The 24626-nt window shown below is 35.1% G+C and overlaps 1 protein-coding gene across 3 annotated transcripts in view; it reads right to left on the reverse strand.

Moving 5' to 3' along the window:
* UBR3 (ubiquitin protein ligase E3 component n-recognin 3 (putative)) overlaps positions 1-24626 on the reverse strand; it is a 120788-nt gene that overhangs the window by 29442 nt on the left and 66720 nt on the right. For all 3 annotated transcript variants that reach the window (XR_774298.1, XM_010567016.1, XM_010567008.1), the window contains 6 exons: positions 22836-22985; positions 22210-22343; positions 18663-18773; positions 16244-16456; positions 15287-15423; positions 9633-9718 (listed from right to left, as the gene is read on the reverse strand). Coding sequence is in view for 2 of the 3 variants with exons in the window: in XM_010567016.1 (XP_010565318.1) it covers positions 9633-9718; positions 15287-15423; positions 16244-16456; positions 18663-18773; positions 22210-22343; positions 22836-22985 (831 nt within the window). In the remaining variant the exon portion in view is untranslated. The remainder of the gene's footprint in view (positions 1-9632; positions 9719-15286; positions 15424-16243; positions 16457-18662; positions 18774-22209; positions 22344-22835; positions 22986-24626) is intronic.

Raw genomic sequence — 24626 nt, forward strand, 5'->3', positions numbered from 1 at the left:
AACACAAATAAAGATAACATCTAACCAAGCCAAGAAGGCAGGCACCATCTATGTTGACAGCATTTTCAGAGAGGTATGTACAATAAGAATCTCAGACTTCACTTCTTTGTCTGCATTTATAATAGAGTTACAGTTTGGGAAAAATGCATCTTTTTTATCTTCACAGGTTTATATGAAAATAATATTTTAAAATACTATTTCCCATGATTTTGCTCACTTTTTTCCTGCTGTCACACTATATCTTGCTATTTGCTGCCATGTTTGCTTCTCCTGTTCAATTTTCTGGGATCCTGCTTCCTTCCACCCTTTCATTTTAACTTTTATCCTTAGTATCTTGCCCTCTCCCCCCCCCCCCCCCTTTAATTCTTTCAGTTGATCCCTTTGCCTCCTACTCTCTTAATCTCTCTCCCTTCTCTCTACAACCCACTTGCTCAACCTACACACTCACTCACAGGTCCTCTTTTTTAAGTAGAAATAGCAGCTATTAATTTATTTTCCATAAATAGACAATTACTCAGAGGTACGCAATGGCCAAAAAAGTCCCATGATGAAGTCAGCTGACTGCCAGAGCCTGAGGGCTGCAATTAGCTCCTGGGGTTTGTAAAATAATTGGGAGATGTAGATGGCATTGGAATTGATTGCTGTCACCTGCTTTCTGAATAAAAACAGTCAATGAGGACAAAATAAGTCATCTTTTCTCCTGGCAAAAGATTCTAGCAAAACATTGCTTTGCTGACAAACTTCAAAACCCTGAAAATACACTGATAGTTCATCAAAATAATATAAAAAACCCCAATATAGTTTTATTTGGAAAGAAACCCATGAAGGTAATCTGTTCCTTCCCTCTTGCCTCTCTGCTACTAAAAGGAATGTCACTTTCTTCTGAACTGCTCATTGCCTCAAACAGAAATGAGCAACTATGAAAAAAAGAGAAAAAAAACCCACCACAAAAAGCTCAGCATATGTAATTAACCCTTTGTTCCTTTAACAGATATTTTTCTGAGCTTTTACTGATATGAAATTAAGCAGGCAAGCATCAAATTCTAGCACTGCAGACTTTACTTGTAGTCTCCAAGTGTGTAACATTTATGGAATCAAGATACATTCTAACATCAACTGAATCTGAACAGAAAAATTCAGTTTAGCAGTCTTGTAAGACTGTATTTTGTTTGTTATTAAGGCAGCTATTGTTCCTTTGCAAGAAAACATGTTTAGCACATAAATGTAAAGCTAGGAAGTAGGTAATAAGATATGGTTACGATGACCTTTCATGAAATATTTTTTATGAACTGACTTAAAAATATTAAGATATTCTTTAAGTCAACACAGCACAGCCATGCTTGTTTCCAAACTGGGGTAACCAAGGAATAACATTGCCCCCTAACGGGAACACTGCAACAGAAACGGCCTGATGGCTGCCACCTTCCAAGTTAGCAAAATTGAGTTCTGATTTGTCTATTGCTTCTGTATTTGCATTTCTGAGATTCCTAAAAATTAGCAAAAACTAAGGACTAGCCAGAGGAAGATAACAATGGTTTATTTCTTCACAAACAGTTTTCTGTTTTACACCACAGTGACTCCAACTGCTTTACCTCAAATTTACTATGACTATGGAGTACTGGAGGAAGCCAAGGAAAACACCAGAGCACCAAAATCTAGAACTGGCAGCTTCTTTGTGCACAAAGAGCTTGGTGTTTCACCACATTCTTATGCTTGAGGGACTGGCAGAAATCTGCCTTGGGCCAAATGAATACCAGGGGTTTTTTTTCCTGTGTATTCGTGTGACTGCATCATACTGAAGCATAAACATAAAAATATAGAATATCCTCCCATTTTCTTATACCCTACTTAAAAGCTTTAAAATACTTTAAAAAAAACAAAACAAAACAACAAACAACAAATAGCAGCAAAACATTAACATGACAGTGGACCACAAACCACCTTGCCTAGTCTTCTGAAGAATGAAAAGGAAGGCCATAACCCCACCAGGCATCCCAAACCCTTCCACTGCTCATAGTGTATCTTACAGCCAATTCTCTCCAGGACAGCCCACCTTTGTAAGTGGGAAAGTCAGGATCTGGGTGTAGCTCAGAGTCTCCAAAATAACATTCTTAAAATTTGGTAGAAAAATATTAATTTTTGAAAGCACAGCAGCAACAAAAGTAGAGAATGATAATTATGATGTCACGACAAAATGAGAATTACAGGTTTATTGATAATAAATCATGAGAAGTAAACAGTGAAAAGAATTTGAATATGGTCCTCCTCTCCTAATAACTTCAAAATATTTGAGACAGGCTGCATCCAGTTGAATTGAATAAATCTAAAAATCACAAAATTTGAATGCACAATGTAACTTATTGCTGCAAGTCATCAGGGGCTTGGCAGGATTCCAGGATTTAGACATTTAAGTGGGCAAGATTATTACTGGCTTTAAACCATGTTCATATGACTCAAATATTACCTACATTGAAGCAGCACTGTCTTAGTTCTCCAAACTTATTTAGACAGTCTTTGTTTTCACAAAATGCATGTAAAGCTTATGTAATACGCTTAATAGAATCATCTAGATTAGCAGTTAGACATTAGCTTTAACTTTGATTCATGTTACCCTTCCTAATTCCATTTCTAAAAATTACAAAAATAAATCTATTGTTCCATAAGCTGCTGCCCTTGGTACATTCTTTTCAACAATTCCTATACCAGCTCTACTTCTCAGGGTTATGCTGATGTGAGAAAGGAGTAATAAACTCCATTGGAATGGGTACTTTGAAAAGAGCAGCTCAAAGGGTAAGACCCTGTCTTTGCACTGGGACTGAAGCTATTAGAGGAAGTGTTCTAATGCTGCTCCTCTCATAAAAAATAAAGATAATGGGTATTTTGTCTACATATCCACACTGTCTGCACTAGCACCTGCAGTTGCCTTCTTTACTATTTTTAGTATTAAAGCACACTGATTTTACAGATATTGACAAAGCTCTTAAAAATATTCCGCTATGCCAGAGTGCATAAAGCAGGAGTCTACAGAGGTGATTTCACAGCTCTTTTCAGGTCTAGCGTGGCATGCACAGCACAGAAGAAGACTAAATTCAGAGAGATGAACAGATAGAGATTTGATAGATGAATGGCAGAACTTATACAGCTGCTGTGGTGAACTGACAAAAATGAGTGATTCAGGAAGTTACATGCAGATATAAATTTTGGTCTCACTAGTAATTTCGGTTTGGTCTTTGCCAAAGTGTTCCTAAATTTCTAGATGAGTCTTGCTGTCTTTTTTTCATCTTACTTTTTTTCCAGTCTCTTGACTGTAAAGTAAACTCTCAAATTACCAAAGTTGAAATGAGAGGATTTTTTTCTGTTATTAATTCCACTTCCACAATGTACAGCAATGCGCTGTTATAATGATGACAAAGAAAATTAAGGAATTAGCTGACTTTGTTTTGCTTGCAAAAGTCTAGATGAGGTGTTTATTCCCCAGTCTCTCATATTTAAGTTATAGAAGGACGTAAATAACACATACTGCTGTCACGAAAATCTTTACTTTGCTGTTTTGATCCAGTCTTCTCTTTTTTTCATTCTATAACTTAGTATTCATATTTACAATGTCAAAATATCACAAAACAGTGAGACAGCAGTTCACTGCCAGTGGAATTGAAAACGTCCTTGTCTTATCTCCTGTGCGAAGATCTTACCAGACTACAGATGTTACACCCTTCTCCTCTCAGTTTCCTGGGACTATTAACAAGAATGTAGATTGTAACAAAAAACACTTGATACAACCAGATGGGACTTGATTGTTAACAAGGAGATTGAGGAATTTTTTTTCTCCTTGTAGAGATTTATATAGTCCACTTAGCAACAGCAGCTGCAAAGACCTGCTGACAGCATCTTCCCATTCATCACTGATCCAGTAGATTGGAATCAGTGAAGAAAAAAAAAAAAGGGAAGGTCAGGAAAAGCCTATTAAGGCATTAAGACATGAACAGTCTTTCCAAAATCTTAAACCTTAATTGCTGATGAAGCAGCTAATTATCCTCAACATCAAACTTGCCAGTGTATGAAATCAACTTTAGCAATAGAATTCTAATGGTATCTATCTTTGCCTCTCCCATGCTAGGTATGAATGGCATACCAAGGTTTTTAGGAATTAGTTAGGATCATCTGTTGCTGACACAAACTGCTTCTTCAATGTTAGCATGAATGGATGGGCACCAAAGATCTGCAGATTGCCAGCTCCTAACTAAAAACCAAACCAAACCAAAAAACCACAAAACCAAACTAAAAAGCCCAAACCAAACCAACCAACCACAGAAACCTGCTGTACCAAGGCAATAAGCATCCTGAAAACTACTTGTATGCTTTTTATTTTCAGTGGCTGCAGAAAGCTGGGTAGGAAGCTTTGCAACCCTATTCACATTAATAGATTATAGGAAGGAGACATTTGCAACTGAGCAATTCATAAAAGAATCAGGTTTTTCTTCCTACAGGAATGAACCATACTTAGTGGTGCCATATATCACTGGCCATATTGATAAAATGGAGACAGCCATTACTATCAATGTGGCTGAAAAACTTGATACAGAAGGAGCAAGAAGAGCTTAGAAAATGCTTCATGTCAAGATGACTTTCTGTGCTCACAGAAACACTTAAAGCACTGATTAAACTGATGCTAACATAATAATCAAGACAGATGACACCACTGAGCCATCTACAAATGCAAAACACAGGCTTCAAGTGAACGAGAAAAACAAAACAAAACAGAACAAAAAACCCCAGTGGAACAATGCAGTTTTTCAACAGTTAGAACCATCACAGAAGTTATGAAGGTGCTGGACATTTTATTTAAGGCACGCTTACACAAGTCTTAAATACTTTTTTGATGTCCACTTGTAAATTAATGTCCTTTCCAATTAACGCAGCTGATGCTGAAATGCCAGTCTGCTATCTGTGGGAAGCATAAGGATAAGGAGCTCCTATACAGGGAAACTGAAGCCAGAGGACAAGGTGATAGAATACTTTATCCTTCCCCAAAAAACCCTAATCCTATCTTTATCACAGAAGGAAAAAGGAAAAAAGAAAAGAAAGCAGCCATAAAGAAAGAACTATTTAAAAGAAAGGACTATATTACAAATTCATTTATAGAGAACTTTTAAATTTTGTGGCATTGTTCACCCACTATTGCAAGATTAGCAGAGTAACAATGTCAGAGAAAAACCTGTATACACAAGTTAGAGAGAGATACAAAAGTCATACAGAGAAGTCCTAATTATTCAGCGTTAATACTGTGTTCTGAAGCTGTTCCATAAATACAAAACAAAGAAAACAAAAAGCAAAACATCAGATCTCTTAAACTTTATAAAACAGAGAAATAAGACCTGTACAGTTGTTATATATCACAATTATCCCTTAAACCCCAGAGAATCTAAAACTGTAACGTGGTCCTTAAAATAGGACTTTATTTTTAAGTAGTAAGTAAACAGGATTTTTTGCGTTTTTTGGTTGCATACCGTTTAGTAACACACACTCATGCAAACACACATACAAAACTTTAAACCTTAAAATGGCAATTTTACAGCCAAATTTTCTTCAGCATTCCTCTCACACAGACTCGATCACTGACGCTAACAGCTACATTAATCATTCTTAATTTTACTTCCCAAGAGCAGCTGCCCTCATGGTGCAATCTACTAAAACAGCTCTTGACCTATTTGTTCCCACCATCTTACCTGACACTTGCTGCTGTAACAGCTCACCTGGGACAACATATTCTGTTTTCTAAAATATCTAATCACCAAACTTTACAGTTGTTACAAGACTAATATAGAGCAGTATGCTTAATCACAGGAGAGACACCTCATTATCTCACACATAAGAAAAACAAAAAACGGGTTATATTTTAGACTACTTCTGCTGAACCTGACATGAACAGCGTTTAAGAAACAAAGGCAGTTTCAATATTGTGCAAGCAAGACTTTAACAAAACAGTATTCAAGTTCTAGATAGGGTATGGATTTTAAAAATCATTCTTTCCTCACTGCATAAGACAATGAAGAAGTTGAAGGTACATTTTAAGTGAAACTTTAAAAACAGGCTTACCTCTTGGAAAAAGGAAGGAGTATGGAAAGATAATAAAATCTATTATAGAATATGTATCTGAAGAACTGCAATTCTTTATCTCTAAATGCACCAAACATGGAAGGGGGAATGAAGGAAACTCATATAATTATATAACGGTTTAGTTAAAACAAACCCTGCTATACATAGAAAAGTAATTCTGCTCCCACTAGTCATATTTAGCCTAATGTCCAAGACTAAATATAATAATACTAAGTGGAAGTACAGGTCTGTCCTAGGAGAACCCCATTATCTTACATTAAAAATGAGTCTATTTTAATGCAAGATTAAATATGACTAGTTTGCTATGTAATGATTTTACAAAATAAGTACCAATGCAGAACATAAACAGCATGTGAACGTTTTTTAACAATGAACAGACAACATTTACGTCTCCATGCTGTTTAAAGCAACAACACATTCATCTACATAGCACCTTTCACATGAAAGCTTTAAAGGCCGCCTTCAATTTTTCAGAAATGCAAGATAGATATTAAAAACACCAACATGAGTGATTTAGATCTAAATAAGAAAACTCACCATTCTACCCAAAAGTGTAGAAGAAGGCAAATGCAATGTGTTTAAATGCTGTCCCTACCCCTTCATCAGAAATATGCACTAGAAGCCTCTAAAGTAATGCAACTGCTAAAGAAAAAAAGCACTACTTCCATGTACAACACCCTCAGAAGAAATTACACAACAGTTTAAGAAAGGAACAGAAAAATATTACAGTAAACAAACAAAATGCAATGTATTGTACATGGAAACAAAAAAACAAGAAATGTTACCATGTTTAAAAAAAACAACAAAAAATATCAACATGATTTTCAATTATAGGAAAACTACCAATTTCAGATTAAGTTCCTGTGTGAAAGTACATGAAAACAGCCAAATCACATCATGGGGAGAAAAACTTCGTCTCTCAAGCTATATACACAATTCTGAAGACAAGTTTTCCTTACTGGGCTGTATTACTCTTTATAGAGACAACTAATGCACAGTTTAACAGCGGATTTGCTGCTACCAAAAAGTGATGTATTTCATAAACATTTTAGATTTTGTAAACTAACACATATTTTTAAAAGCAATAGTTGCAAATTAACACGTTTTTAAAAGCAATAGTTCATGTAATCTTACTTAAAGCTTCTCATTAAGAAAATTATTTCCATACTTCTCAAGTGTGAGAAGTATCTTCAACTTTCTGTAAGTTTAGTTTGTTCCGGTTTCATCTGTTTTGATAAACAGACAACATTGGTTCATTTTCTGAGACATACAAAGTTAATGGCAAAATAGTAAAAGTGCTGGAAAAATAGGTAAGTATGATATATGAATTTAAACAGGACTTTAAGTTTGTCATGTCCTGTTGAAGTAACAATCCAATGTAAGACAATTCTCCAGTGGAGATACGTTCTCCATATATCATTTCCAGTTTTGTAATTCTCCAAAAAAGAAATTTTTCCAATGATTACAGTATTCTCCATGCATTTCAAGACTTGTATTAAAAATCCTGACTGATCTTTTCACTAGCTGTCAGCAAAAGTTATGCTTCCTTTTCAACTCGGGTCCTAAGTATGTTAAGAGCCCTTCTTTATGCAAGATGAGGTTGAAGGGATGGTGTGGTAAGTATAAGCAAAAAATTAAGTAACGTATTATACAAACTACTTAGTGTCAGCTACCAGGCCTCAGCTTGGTGGAATTTTTTCTTTCTTTCTTTCTTAAAAAAACCCAAATAAACAAAACCAACTTCGAGGTAGTTCCTCCCTTGATGTCAGCTGATATAGTTCAAATAGAAACAATGGAGCTATAGAGAGGTGCACCAAGAAAGCTGCCCAGCACTGTTTCAATCATTCTCTGCAAAATCATGATCTTCCAGCACTTACTGACATTAGTTGGTGATAAAGCACCATGAGAAAAACCATTATCTATGTGTACATATATATATATAAAGCTTTTAAATAGGTACATGCAACACAAATTTTATACGGATATGACGTCAAACATTTTGCAGTGTTTTAAGATGTAATAAATGTATTTCATTCCACTTATCTTTAGAAAAAAAAAAACAAAACAGAGAGAAGCTGAGATCTCCCGACTTTGAAAAACTAACAATAAGATGAAAACATGACCTTACAGATTACAGGCCATTTTCCCACACACATTCTTCCAAACTTTAAAATGTCAAGACTTATAAAGATCTTGTATGGCTAGTAAAGTCGTGTGAAAACAGGGCTACACTCTCATTATGTGTAACATAATTATAAATTTTTTTTACTTTAAATATTTCAAAAGCTTTTCAATTTTAGGCTGAAATCTCCACCTTAAAATGCTCATCGTGGTCTTCCAAATAACATGCCTGTGAAATAGGTAACACATCCATTAAGTTGCTAAAATTCAGAGAGAAAGTCTCTATCTTACTAGGTAAGCATACTATTGAAAATATATTGTGATCCAAGTAGAAGTTATTTGCAGAGCCTTGATTTTATTAAATGCTTCAAATTTGGAAACAGTGATCTAGCAATGTTCCTTTAACATATGCATTTTTCAGGTAATTTGCTCCGCTGGGAAAGGGAAGTAATGATGGCAGGGGAAGACAATGTGCAGCGGGGTTTAAAACTACTCTTCGCAAATCACAACAACACATGAATGAAATCAGTTGAACTACACTTCCTGGCAGAAACAGAAGGCTCTTATCCTAGAGAGGATGTGGAGAGCATAGCATGTGATGGGATTTCTTTGGCGGCTCATCCCCTCAAATGATGAGGAAAGCATCACCCACAAATCATGTACCAAAAGGCAGTGGTAGGCCCAAGCTTTCTAATATTTCTACTACTGAATCTGCTGATACTGCTGCATAAGCTTGATCTAAACAAGCATTAGTAGTAGTAGTATTCCAGCAGGCTTTCCAGTTTTTCCTGAAAAAAAAAAATTGTCCATTCCTAACAGTTTATGTTCCAGTAAAAGATTAAAAGATTTTATGTTAAGAAAAAAGCACTTCTGTCAACCAGAAGTGCATTATTTGCCAAATATTAAAGGTTTCGGAACAATGAAGATTTGAGAGTTTCTACCAAAGAAAATTTGCAAAACTCTCCTGTCAGAGAAAGAACTAGGGAATTTAAGACATGGGACATAGTAGCTGCAGATTTTTAAGTATGAGACCTAGTCATGAGCTACATTTGCACTCAAGAGAAACAAATTTCTTTACTATTACTAGCAACAGCCAGGGTGAAATGAAGCTTTCCTGCTTTACCCTTAAAATACTTCTAGTTTTATTCATAAAAATGGGAAATTATTAAAAATTATTACATGGATACTATGACAATTGATTTCTAAATAGATTATACTCATAACACATGAACAGCTCTAATGAATAATTTGTGCAAATTATTTCAGATTTCTCAAATTGCAACAAAACCCAAAGACTCATTATGGCAGAAAAGGTTCTTACAAGAAAGAAAGAACTAGACATCTTTATTCAATATTCTAATAATTTATATTGCACTTTGTAACATAAAACTTACTTAAACATGATCTTTTCCCAGCTGTGCTTGCACCTCCTGAACATAAATTGCCTCCTCGATGGACCAGCTCAAGTTCCAAGTTTGTTCTGCAAGAAAAACGTAACAGTGTTGAATGGAACAGCATTATTCAAGCTTCTACAGACATGAAAGAGTCACGACAAACTCCCAGCATACACTAAATAAAAAGAATGCTGTGAACTAATCTTTAGTGTGAGATGCTGCCAAGACGTGACTCAGAATAAAACAAACTTTATCAAGACATTGCCATATGTGATTTTAAGTGGTTTGATTAGCAAGTACTAGATTAAGAGAGTTGCTACGGTTGTGATTTAAGAATAAAAAAAATGTTAATTGTGAAGCTTTTTTCTGTATGCACACAGAATCCCTTGATAATATGGGAATTTATGTGCAAATCTGAAAAGACAATATACAGATTGGCTAAATTTCAATCAATCAGATATGTCTAAAAAGTGCTCTCTTTATTGGCAGGGGTTTTGTTTTGCTTTAAACAAACAGACAGTACAATGGATATGCCATCAAGTAACTAAGTATGAAAACAGCCTAAATTATAATGGAAGCACTGACCTTTATAGATAGGTTAGTTAATAAAAGCCTTGGAGGTTAATTCTGAATGAAACACTGCTAGGCACTGCAGCTCATTAGTATGAAACAGGAGTTGTGTCACCAAATCTCTGCATGTCACATTGATGCTTGCTTTCTTAGTATTACTGTAATCTGATACTTAGGCACCAATTGTTTAGGCCAAATTCGATATAGCTTTGTTTAATTTTGGAATTGGATGTTTCAGTACTGCATTATCTTTTACCCCCAAGACTTGGAGCAAACAATTTACGTTATGTTCTCTGAGAGCTTGCTTTAGTAAGTCAACATAGATCTCTAATTAAAGTATTATTCTGAAATGTTATTTTGCTAATTTAATCCAAATTGCAAAGCTCAGTCTAAACATATTTTGTCCTTTAACTAAAAATCAAACAATTTTAGGTTCAATATAATGCAACTGAATACGTATTAAAATTATATTCTATAATTTTAGGCACATAATGTATCTAAGCTAAGAACACTCCCCCCCCCCATTTAAGAAGAAACTACAGGATGATTATTTTATTCAAAACAAATTATTTTATAAGAACTTCAGCTCCATCAGCTTGAAAGACTAATACATTTTTGATATGCAGTGTTTGTTAAGATACTTTCGTATGTTTTTAAAATAGTAACATTTCAGAATAAGTTTGCAGCTTATGCCACCCATTTCTGAAGGAATGCTTTAATCCCCTCTGCTCAGAAAAGGCAATTTAACATTGATAATGTGCCTGCTCAGAGCTCCATCTGGTTGCTGCTGATAAGGGCATCTGTGTGACAGGGGAATTTTCCACTCTTCAGGCGATTTGCAGTGCTCACTGAACTTCTAAAAATCTACCAGCAAGGAAGCAGGGACAGGGATTTCATATTAGTTGACAAAATAGCAACTGTAGATCAGGATGTGCTAGTTCATCATGAGAATATAAAGGAAACCAGTATGTTTTATTTCTACAGACCTTCTGATAACTAACATGTAGAACAAAATTAATGGCAGCCTTGCATTAAAACCAAGATAATTAAGATTTAAATCAAAAACACTACCTGAATGTCTAAGAACAGCTTTCTAGATCTAGAATTTTCAATTTCCCTTTCACTAAGAAATACATACAATTTTATAAAACAAACCTCAGGGACAATTCTGAAAAAACTCTTCTTGATACATATGAGGTGTTATATAGTACTTTTTGCTATAAGGAACGTTAAGGAGAGAGATTTCTGGAAACATACACTCCATCACACATATCATACCAACTCACACCTCCCACACTTCTTCATTGCCCCCAGCTCCTCAAAGACAGCACCTTGTAGTTCAGCTTTCTTGGAAATGTAAATATTAACCTTTTCCTCTAAGAAATCTCTTTCAAAACATACCTAAACTTTGGCATAAAAGTGCACAGTAGAGAAAGCATCTTCTGTGAAACTGAACACTTCTCCTTTATAAAATGTTCTATATCAGGTACAGCCCTAAATCATTTTTGAAAGAGACTAGTGTACCTCCTCCCTAATTCAAGCTCCCTTCTGCCTTGAGGATCTGAGTACCATCTGCCCTCTACTGAAGAAAAGCAGACCTCTTGGTGCCTATTCTCTCACCAATGGAGAAAAACTTCGGGCATCTGATAGAAGAGGGGAACACCGAGTCATCTCTGAAAGCATCCTTTGCTATCTCAGCCCCCTCAACATGAAAGAAAGAGAAGGAGAAAGAAAATCTATATGAGTGACTGTTTCCTCTATCTAGAAATCTTTGCGTCATTCATTGGAGCAACAAATTTTGTACAACACTGGCTTTATCTTCCTCACTCAAAGAAAAAACCTGAGAAGATGGACTTTGCTCAGCTGTGCAGACTCCTGATTAAAGAACAGCCCTACTTCATACCTTGTTGCTGGCCTTCATTAAAGAACATTCTTGGGGGTGGGCAGGGTGATTGCATATTTCTCAGAATTCAGATCAGGACAGAGCAGGGGGAAGAAAAAACACAATGCCCTTTCCAGAAAGGGAACATATTTGGATGGACCTCCTCTTTCTATTCAGACAGAAGAATCAAGTTAAGCGTTACCATTTTTTCCCCTTTACGAAGACAACATACATGAAAAAACCCAGATACTGAGACACAGACTGCAACAACGCAAGGTTCTTATATTACTCTATATATAGCTGACAGCAAAACCAAAAGCTTTGTTTACACAGCTAACACAAGACCTATTGCTATGCAATACAAAAACAGTCCTCTAAGATACTGCCACAAATGCCAGTCATCAATGCTATGAATGTGGACCTATTAAAATTAAAGCTAGACACACATGATTTGCGAATGACACACTATACTAATCTCACGAATGTCAGCAAAGACAAGGAGGGATGCATACAAAAAGGGCATAAATTTAACAAGGTAAGACTGTAGGGAAAGGGGGAGGTACCTAAGGAGCTGCTTTTCCAGCTGTGCACACAATTCAGAATGCCAAGACCCTGAGTGCCTCTTTTGCTAGGAAAAGACAGGGGCTAGCTCTCCCACTAGGTGGTAAAGAATTTGCTTGTAATTTCTTTTCTCTGCTACCAGTGACATCTGTCTGGGTAAGCAAAAGTGAATTAAGAAATGGAAGTTCCTGTTTTCCTGAAGCAGAAAGGATAAGCTGTGGCAAATGGCTACATCTTGTTTAACCAGTAGTATTCCCATTCCAGCATGCAGACATCTACTTCAAAGCTGGCCTCCAGCTGTAAACTAGCATCTTTTAAGAAGACTGCAGATGATGTCAATTTCCAGTTGAAAATGGAACATGACTTAGAAGAAGAGTGTTTAATTCACTTGCAAATATATGGAGTCAAAAATATCACTGCATTCAAATGCTTATTTAAACAGGGGCTACTTATCATCTTGACCACTTTATCTGTATGTTAGATTAAATACTGGGAACAAATGAGTAACAGCTGTAGATGGTCTGACCAGAAACAATGAAATGTTTCAGAATACATGAAGTTAGAAATGCTCAAAGGCAACTGGTTGGTAAGGAACACAAGGGTATCATTACCTCAAAAAGAACTGGATGGAAATAAGGAATAAACAGGCTAAATGACAGGAATAACTACCAGAAAGCCAGTTACTTCAGTGTTAATTTAAATTGTGGATAGTCCATTGTTTGGATACTTACAATTAAACAAAACATACTAAAATCATACAAAGAAAACTTCAGTCTGGGAGACGACCAGCTCACTTATGTATTTATTTCCATAAATACAAACTTTAAACTTATATTAAAATGTCTTTTAAAAAGTTTTAATTTTTTTTAAACCTGCATTTCTCATGCAATTATAAAGTAGCAGAAGCCTGTAAATCTGGATTGCTGAATTAAAAGGCAAAAGAAATTAACCATTTTGTAGCTGATCTGCCAGGCACCCTCGTAAGTGATCTTATGAGTTATGGTAACAATACAGAAGGCTGGATCCAACACCCGAAATCCTTCAGCCATGGATAAATGGAAAATTGCTGACACGAGTCTAACCTAACAAGAAGAGGTCACAAGAAGTACAGGTGGCATATTCTAATCTTAGTGGTCAACCGTGATTTCTCTCTCCAGCAGTGCAAGCAGGAATGAAATGCTGTTCTGGTTTGAAGTATTTTTAACTTCTGGAATGAACACAGAAATCTTGGGCTTAGGGTGTTAATATCAAAATAATAAGATATAGATATATCTAAAATGTTTAGCTAGCAATTATATAACATTACACCCAGAAATAAATTATAACACCATTTTTGTACCTGAAATGTCATGTCAAGTTACAGTTACAAGTAATCATACTTTTTATATGGGAAACATTAATTTTGAGTCCTTCGTATTTTTGGAAGGGTATTAAATTCAGCAAACACATCATTGCTAAAAATCTCAACATTATTTATCCCTATATAACATATACTATTTAAAGTAATACAGAATAATCTTTTAACTTGCTATGTATAAAATTTAATTGCTCTTCTTAATCAAGGCACAGTTAAGATACTCTTAAAGAATACAGATAATATTTAATAGAATTATACAGTAGTCTAGGTTGGAAGAGAATTCTGGAGATGAGATGGTCCAACCTTCTGTCAAATGCTGAACCTTAAGATTTGATTATCCAGAGTCCTGCCAAGCCACATCTTAAGTATTTCCACTGTTTATGTACTAAAGACACCAGTCTACTAAAGACACTCAGCAACTGGAGTTTATGAAACTGCAGTAAAAAATGCTACTGGATGATATCACTTGTATGCTTGCACTTTCCCTGCAGGCAGCACCCTCCCTGCAGGCCTCAGTAAGTCAGAGTTTAGAAAATTGTTTGCTTAATGAGTATTTCAACTTCTTATGGGAAAACCCTGCATTACAGTACATCTGAACAGATTAACTATTCAGAGCATCTTAACATTAATGGTATAGATGGAAGGAGGGACTGTTTGATTTTCTTGGAGATGGTGTCTGTGACACAGACAGCTATAAAACTGGAATGAAACATCAGGCAGAAAATGCTGGTAGTTTTGATACTTTTTTAGAAGTCTTATTCACATGAAGAAATTCCTGGCTGCTGATGTAGAAAAGGCTCCTTCTGTGATCCCTATTTAAGTAAATAAAACTAATATCTGACAGAGAGATTAAAAACACCTTGTGATTTAAAAACCAGCAATATGGCAGTGATATAGAAATAATCTCATTCTGCTAAATAGTAGTAGAGAAGATTTGACAGTTTGGGAAAGGAAGGTAGGAAAAGAAATTCAACACAGAATTTTGATATATGGAATGCAAAACCTTGAATAAAGAAGAAAACTAAACAGGCAGAAGACAAAATGTTCTCCAGGTTCTGTGTCACTGCTGCATGTACTAAAAATGAACTGAAAGGCATATCTTTCCATCTTGCATATGCCTGGATATGAAAATCAGAAAACATAATCTCAGTGTACTAAGTACTCAAAAAGTACTTTTTGGAGAGGATGGAATTTTATTGATTTATTTAAAGAAAACTAACTCATGAGTAATACCATTAGTGAGAAACACAAAAGAAAAAATACAAAAAGAAGAAAGATACCCACCTGGCTACTGAATACATAAACAGAAAATCATTGTCAGGTGATCCAGGACTCTTACTATAATCTGTATACTTCTTCTGTGTGGTACTTTTTATATCTTTCATTACAGATTCCATTTCTTTACTGAGATTGGTTTCAGACTATGAACAAAGACACAAAAGAAGATCAGTTAATTTTACCTAAAGAAATGCAATAGCTGATTGCAAAGTGTAGCACTTTCATATTTATAAAAACACATTTGCAGGTTATGAAAAAATATGCATTAAAAGCCAATATTCTGTCTCACAGAAGTGTTATCATATTCTGAAAGTTATTCTGATTTGTTCTGAATATGAAAACATCACTGTTTTGTCCATCTCCTAAGTTCAAGAACCTCAGTGCTTGCATTATTTTGAAGTATACTTGCATTGCATAGGTATGCGAAAATAACACAAAGTATCTCCATCAAGACTGGAATGCTAGCAAAATTTAATAGAATTAGTTCTATCATTCAGAAAGACCTCATGAAGCTTTGCAATACATAAGCACCTGCAAACTGCTCCTTCTGTAAAACAAATAATCCATACCTTAAAATGTTCTTAATAGTCATTCTTTAAATAGCTTCCAGTTACAAGGATATTTGTGGTTTTACATTGTAAAGAAATGATAAACAAATTTTATATTAAATGACTCAATTCTATGTAAATTACTATGGAGAGAGGTAAAAATGTACTCCATAAAAAATTTTATTAATTGCATTTTGTCATAGCTTTTTAGTTGTATATTTTTAATAGGTAATGCAATAAGTGCTGCAAATATTTTAAATTTCTTGATATAAAAAAAAAAAAAAATAGTATGTTATCTTCCATATCAGAAGAAAATGAAGTTTCCCAGGTTGTTGAGTTTCTAAGGGGACACAAATGCAACATAATGTAAAAACTGAAAGGTAGAGGCAAATTAACAAGGATCTTTCTGCCTTACACTGATGCTTACTGGGAAAGTTCCCAGCTGCTCTTGAAGATCTTCCACCTCTTGTACAAGATCTTGCATACACTTGTTACTATGACTTTGCCAAAGGCTTCTTTCCACGTTGTTTCCAGGATAACAAGGAAGAACACTGTTAGCAAACTGCCTACAGAGGGGACAGGTAAATTCTCCTTTGTCCACTGAAAAGCCCTGGAGGACCTGGTCATTCTAAAAGAAAAGAAAGAAGACATAGCTGAAATTTGCAAAAGATTATAATTTTTAGTTTGATATTTCAGGTGTATAGCAAAAGAACTAAGTCTAAAACCAAAAACTGTAAAGAAAGAATAATTGGAATAGCTCCTCATTTTAGTGAAAAAGGTCTTAACTACTAGAGACTATCTTACAATCCTCCAACTCAGCTAATTTTCCTAATTTTTAAGTACTCTTCATTGTCAACAATATCCCCATAATAAACTAGAAATACATCAGTGGGCTGTTTTGAACATTTTACATGTGTTGTCTCTTTCTAGCAATTCCCAATAAAGTTTGAGACTCCCTTGATAACGCCTTTTAATTTATCAAAAGGCAATTTTATTTTCAGTCCTGAGAAATATTTGAAGTTATTCCTCAGAAGTAGTACAGGCTGAAAAACCTAATGAAGTAGCCATTGGAGGGCAGCATGACAAAACCCCTGATTATTTCTTCTTTATCATGAAGGATCAAAAAATGGACACAGAAGCACGTGTGTGGGAAGTGGGGACATCTCCCGAGTACTTCTGTTACTGGCAAACAACCTTGCTTCAGCTTTGTGAATTGCTTCAGTGGTTTCCCACTCCTGGGAGAAGAGAACTGCTAACATAATAGTGACTATAATTTAAACTTCAAGCGATCAGCCCCGAATGCTGAGGCATTCTGGCAAGCCTACTTTTACATACTGTTCTGGATGTTGATCTCTGATTGTATTATGTAAAAATAAATGTTTTACTCAGCTGAACACAAGTCTATATAAATTATTTCAGTATTAAGAATGCTAGGAATAGTCAAAATTATTATGCAGTCATCTAGGTAGTAGTAATACATGCTAGGATCAAAAGTTCACTTAAATAATCTAGAAATCTTCAAGAATACCATGAGATGGAATTAACAGTTTATTTCAGGTAAGGATCCACCAGAAAAGGGAGTTCAGTGTCTATATGATGCCAAAGATTACTTTTCCAAAATTCTTTAAAATTAGATTCTACCATGAAAGCCCAGATTTTACTTAATTATCTTGACAACACAATTACCCCTGAAAGCATCTTTACAGTCATATGGAAAAGAACAATTCATGATGAGATCCAGTAAAGGTGGAACAGCTTCCAACTTCTCTAGAGGTAAATTTCACAGTATAACCAATGCTGATTCTAAAAATAGAAAGCATTGCTCATAGTATTTCTCAAAATGGAAACAAATCAACAAAACGTACAAAAAAAAAAAACCTAAAGAAATATCACATAAACTAATCTTGAGTAAAAAAGCAGTTTCAAATGGAACAAGAAGTCATCATTTAGTCTTTATTTTATTACACTAAATAATGCAGAAAGAAATGATTGCTTAAAATCTGATGACTTCTACCACTGCTGAGCTTGTGATAACTTTCTGCGGTGCCATTCAGAAGATCTGCAATTGGGCTGAAGAGGTTGAGGGGGGTGAAGGAGGCCAGCAACATCAGTGGAACACTACCCTCTTTACCGACACTGTGTGAAAATAAGGATGTCTTTTCTAGCCAATGATTTCTGAGGCTTGACAATCAAACCGTATTTTAAAACCTTATATAGCAGTAATTTCCCAACAGTATTTTCCAAGGAGAGAAAAAAAAAAAAAAAAGCATAATTCACAAGAGTTAAACTATTTTAACTCATTTCTCTAAACTGCATATATATACATAACATATACCATACATAACTGGAGATAAAAATCTAACTTTTTGTAACTGAATTTTCATATTAGGAATTAACCAAAAGCACAAGTTTGTATTTGTGAAATTCTCCTCTCATTTTTTTCTTCAGTTTCTCTGTAATTTCTAACACACATTAAACATCAAAATAGAAATCTATAAACAGAAATGAAAAGCATAAGAAATGCTTCACCTGAATATGCACACCAGAAAAAGAACCCCCAAAACCAGTGATTTGATTTTTTAAGAACAGGATTAATTTACTCAAATATTTTTTCTGATATATCAGAATAACTGAAAACAAACATACTTTTGTTAATAACGTCAAGATGTAATAAGAGATTTAGTACCTACAGTTCTTGAAACATAATAAAAACATCTTTGTCCATTCATGTAAACCCAGTATTCCTTTCTCTGAACTGAACAGCATAAATCCAACTGACTTCACTAAGAGCAGTTCAGATCCAAGTAGAATAGATGATCTTTAGTTTCTCTTACCCGTAAAGATTCCATGTAAGATTTGTGACAATCTATGTGTAAAGTGTGACCGCAAGTTTGTACATAAACACCTCCTTCCCAGCCTATTGACACTGCCTGCAGACAGGAACTCTAAGACAAAGCAAAAACAGTAAGAAAAAAGAACAACAATATATAAAAATGTATTTACCACAACTTATTTTAAGATTTAAAAACTATATAGATTTTTATTTGCATGCTATCTAATTAAAAGACGTGCTGTAGAAATAAAAATTTTATTTTATAAAGTATTTACTTATGCTAACTTACATGGCTGCCATTATGCTATTCTTTCCAACAAACAGCCAAACACTCAAGTTACAACTTCTGCAGTTCTTGTCACTTAAGATAATGACTTCTTTAAAGAACCTCTTGTATTACAGCATGAAGATGGCTCTAACTCTACCATCTGCTCCAACAGTACAAGTTATCCCATGTCCAATGGCAATATACTGCTCCAATACATTTCATTCAGCTTTGTATGTAACCAAAATAACAAGATCACAGTTATATAATTAAACCCCAATCTGTTATTAAAATTCAGTGTAAACACAGGGTTTTTAATGTGTTGTTGAACAATATTGTATATAACATCATAAAGGGAAAAGAGAACAAATACTTGTTTAGTGAATTGAGTTTTATACTAGGATTGTTTTGAAAACATCGGCCTTGTTCAAAGACTGCACTTATAGCCCGCATGTCAAAAATAAAATTACCTCACTGGTAGTTCTCAGAAAGTAATGAACTGAAAAAAACAGTCACCACTGGCAAACTTATGATAAGGAATTCTAGAAAATTCTCTTGCAGAATACCTAGCTATAGTAAGCCTAATTATTAAATCTCCATTTCTCAAAAAAATAATTTTATACACAGATTGAAATGTACATTCTGGTTATGCATTTAAAGAACAGAAAAAGAATTATGGCTACTAGAATTGCAAAACAATTTTTAGTGTAGACTCACCCTAAAATGGTCTTAATACATGATGCAAAACCAGGGTACTGTGAATAACCAACTCTGATAGCTGCATTTTTTAAGGATGTCCTGCATATTAGCAGGAGATCAAAACAAAATTACAAATTCTAGCTACAAGACATGCTCCTATTTACCTTGCCTCAACCTGATATTCATAATGTGCTATGACCCTCTCAGGCCATAGAACAAGAAAAACCTTTTCTCCTGCTGGTTCCTGCATAATTTAGTAGACTGCACTACTAGTAAGCCACTACTAGTCTTGTAACATACCTGGATAAGCTCCACAGGACAAATGTTTCATTCAGGAAAAGCATTCTTTATTGCATGTATTTAATGAGGCTACTTAGTAGCATTTGGATAAGAAAAAACCCTAACCCCAAAGTCTCTGCAGAAAGGCTTTATTCTATTATTCTCGAGTTCAAAAATATAGGAGATTCGAAAGCAAGCCATAGGCTCGGGAAGGAGCACACCTATATCAAGTTACTAGTTACAGAGTACTATGTGATTCTGAAAACAGTCCCATCAATCTAGTATATGAAGTTTTATCTCCTAATCCTTAGTCATACCTCTCCGTATTAAAAATAATCACTTTCAATGATTTTTCCTTTAATGGGCAAGAACTCTACTCCCTGACAGCAAGCATCAAATTTCAGCTAAGAAAGTGCAAAAGGAATCTCTATGGAGAGAATTGGCCTGTTTTGCCAATCTGTATATAGCACATAGCTTTTGAATATTTTTTTTTTCTTCTAGTAGAATAAGCTAAATCATGTTTCATAACTTAAAACTTTCACATCTAAGAGAAATTATTCTCTTGCCTCCTGAAATCTGTTGTTAGAGCAAGGACACTTACTGGGAAGGACACAGTTGATAAACAAAAGGACTGCTTACTGCTTAGCTCAGCTGAACAAGACGCTCAAGACACTAAGAGATGTTTCCATTTTTATGCCAAAAGAAATTTAAGGATTAGTTCTTTCATGCAGAGGCATTTTTTAGCACAGTAGTGACCTGGAAACTTGAAAGCAAAAATAGCTAATTCAACTAATGTTTGAATCAAGAGTGGAATTTTTGAAAGCAGGATGCATTTGCTCATTGCATTACAGTATATTTTAGACTAATCTGTTGGTGGTGTTACTGCACAGAAAGGGAAGCATACACTTCAGTGAGATCAAGTTTTTGAGTAACATTTTGCTTGGAACTCCTTCCGTTTGTAGTAAGCAAACATGTAAAAATAAAGCTACAGCATTGCTTCATGTTTTTGATCACTTCAGTAGGAAAAAATATTAAGAATTTGAAACAATAAACAAACATCATCAATACCAAAAGAAGAAAAGCGTGTCCACAGATTCTTTCTGGATAAAAATATCTTTTGTTCAGAAATAAACTTCCTGCTTACATCTTTAGAAGTTTTACTTTCTAGCAAGGAAATGTATACTATTTGCCTCAGGAGAAGATGCTTTCTGAAAACATTGCCCAATTTTTAAAACTATATCAAAACAATCATGAAATTTACTCTAAGTTAATCTACTTTACATAAGCAAGCTTGGTTGCAGTTGGCAAATTTCAATTCTCTGTGGATGACAGATGATGAGAAAGATAGCAATCACGTCAGAGTAAAAATTGCCACAGTTTTCCCTCTTTAAAGCTTCTAAAGGCTGATTATTTAGTTAGATCTGCCTAAAAACTGGTATGCCACCTGGGACTAGTGTATAGGAGCTAATTTAGGGTCATAGGTTACATATTCTTTTCCCCCAGAATGATTTGTCAGAACAGTTATATATTATCTTACATGGATGTTTTACACACTAGCAAGGAAAGTCCCAGGCAGCACTTCCACAAAGGTCTATAACTGAACAAGTCCTGTTAAGCAACAAGAATTGGCTCTCAAAATTAAATATGAAAAGCTGTAATGTGGCTTTCTGAAGCAATGCAAAACTCTGCTTGGAACAGCTAACAGAACTGCAAAACAGAAAATAACATACCAATTAATGTAAAATTGAACTTCAGTAATGCTGTGCAGAGTTGAGGATTCAGCAGAAGAGGGTGAAGTCTTCTGCTGGTCCCTCCTTCCCATCCACTCATCCTCCCCTTCTCTGTAGTGGCTCAGAAAACCGTTAGAGGTTAAAACAACTCTTTCCACTTACTCTGTGCTGCCAAAAATAGTTTTAACTGATTAAGAGTAATTCCTTGATCAGGTTTTCTGAATGGCCACGAGAAAACTGGTGTTTTGAAAGTAATACCTAAGACAGCAAAACCACATCTCAATTGTGTGGTCACACTGAATTGTGAACTATCTTCTAGAGAACATCTGCATGGATATTAAATGTCTACATAGTCCGCATACTAGATGCCTGTGCCAAAATATAACTAGGGAAAAGCCAGACACTATTTGAAAATAAGGACCCTATCAAATGTAAACACCTGGTAAACTGCTGCAACGTGACAATGTGTTCATTAAATGTAGAAATGAAACTAGGAGGGTTCTAAGTTTTAATTTCATTTACCTTTTTACACAATTTTTTCTTAAGTAGGGGTATTGTTCATATGAAATACTTACATCTTTAAAGTATCGCTGTAAAGTTGTAAGCCTCACATCATGCAGTGCTGCACAGGTATCCCAAGGGTATATTTGCTCCTCTTCAGTAGTTGGTAGTTTCTTTGGCTCAGTGCTATTGCGGCATTGTCCCAACACTGTATGAAGAAAAGAAGCAATAAAGACTGCAATGAATAACAATACGCTAAACAATTAAGAAAACAAACAGGAAATTCTGGTTTGTAACTACAGTGTGCTTTATTGATGTTAAACAATAAAAAAATTATTGAAGAAACTAAATACTGAAAGTTGTGCTTTTGCACTTGTACATAAAGTATATATACATACATATAGATACACTGATGGCTATTTTATTTTCTTTCTCTTTCAATACCTATTTTCCTGCAGGTCTATTATATACTGCTGGCTTACAAAAGCTAACAGGAACTAGAAGGGAATGAAACTTTTCACTCTCTTCCCAAACGTTTAGAAATTTTCTCAGTACCCTTAGACCTACAGAGGTGCCTCATGGAGGACTATCCACAAAAAAAGGGAAGACTATCTTTCCAGGCTCCATGAGACACGACAGTATTTATGCACAGATATTAAAAGCTGCAGAAACACTGCTTGCCCAAGTCACACATTCATACCTGAGGATGCTTGTAGTAGTACAACTAGCCCTGTAGGTCTCTCTTCAGTAGAAGGACCACTTTGTCCACAAATAACACAATCATATATTGCCTCAGAAACATGCTGTTCTGATGTAGCTACCTCCATGGCAATATCAGCATCTGGCGATTCTAAAAAAAGATAAGAAAACTGATATTAAACAGAGGGAAAGAAATCCAATTACATCTGCACTGAGGTAGTGATGAAAAAAACTCCAAAATAATCTCTCTAGTTTATCTACAAATAAAACATTGACCGTTACTTGAAACTTACCTTGCTGATTCAAACAGAAAGACACCTACACAATGAAGTCCAAGTTTTCCCATATTCAAAATTATTCCAAGTAGAATTAAATGTTTACTTCAAGTTTTGTATTAAACTTGATCTCTTTAAAACTTCTATAAAACAGAGATCTAACTTCTATTTCATTAGATAGTATATTGAAAACTCTGAACAGTGAGATGAAGGGCAATGAGTATGAATCTCTACTAAACCCAGATTTGCTCATAACTGACTCTAACAACAAGTAGAAGGAAAAAGTTAATCTGGAGACCTTAGAAATAACTTAAAGATGCTTAGACAAGGCAAATGCAACGTGCAACTAAAAAGGAAAGTATTTTTTTTTTAATATGAAACTTGGACAATCTTTAAAATTTTGGGGTGCATTAAGAAAGTAATCTGCTGCTAATGCAGCAGATGTGTACAGTAAATGTTAAACTAAACAAGACATATCAAAGACCTGGTTTTCTAATGGTCCACATTATTATTTCCTAGGTGCACAGACAGAAATGTTCAAGGCTAATGACCAGCTTCAAAGTATTGAAGCAACTGCACTTGATGTAGCTTTGTTCACATGACAGTGGTGGTAGTTTTGGGGCAGGGGTCTAACCAAAATAGAAGCAATTTTATGTTATGTTACAATCAAAGGTAAGACTTCTTTATTGGCTTGAAAGAAAAGCACCTTAGGACTAGATGATCCTCTCCTGACTGCTCAGGAACACAGTCAGCCTCTTGACTTATATTCTAAGTGTGCTTTGTTTCTTTCCTAGAAGGTAATTTTTCCAAAGGAAAACACTTCCTACCTTCAGCCATGCCTTTTATCTTAGTGATTAAGTAGGCCAAGGTGCTGGATAGAGAACCTAAAAACCCTGAGTGCAGCAACAGTCCTCATGCAGAACTGCTTTTAGGAGAACTGTTCTCTTCTGAAAGTCCACTAGAAGTTCAGCACAGGAAGCCTGCTGCTGTAAGGACAGGCATGTTGGATGCCGGGCAGCATCTTTCCTTGCTATGAAAAGCTCCATGCAATGCTCTCACTCACAGGGCAGAATGAAAATTACACTGTTTTAGTAACTATTGATTTCCCAGTCAGCTATTGAGGATCATATGAAAATGAATGCCAATCTTCATTGACATGCAGTTGTTAATATTGTACACACATCTATCACCATCTAGTGGCAGTCAGATGTACAATGAAAGAAAAAGCAGAATGCATCAACTGCAAATGTTTTTTAAATCCAAACATCCAGAAAACCTAGCGGCAGCACAGAAGGGAGGAAGTAAACACTAAAGCTATTTTTTATATTTAACATCACCTCATAATTGTGCAATACACACTCACAGATAGCTGTGTATCAGAAGCACATGACACGGGAATGACTAGAGTTCCAGCCTTCTTATTTATCTTTTTCTAAGATATTGTCAATACAACATAAAATATGCATCCATGCAATATTTTCAAGTGTAGTAAGAGAATACAGTGAATACAGTGTGTC

Source organism: Haliaeetus leucocephalus, unplaced genomic scaffold (assembly GCF_000737465.1).
Source record: "Haliaeetus leucocephalus isolate CR32 unplaced genomic scaffold, Haliaeetus_leucocephalus-4.0 Scaffold1, whole genome shotgun sequence".
NCBI classification, from domain to species: Eukaryota; Metazoa; Chordata; class Aves; order Accipitriformes; family Accipitridae; genus Haliaeetus; species Haliaeetus leucocephalus.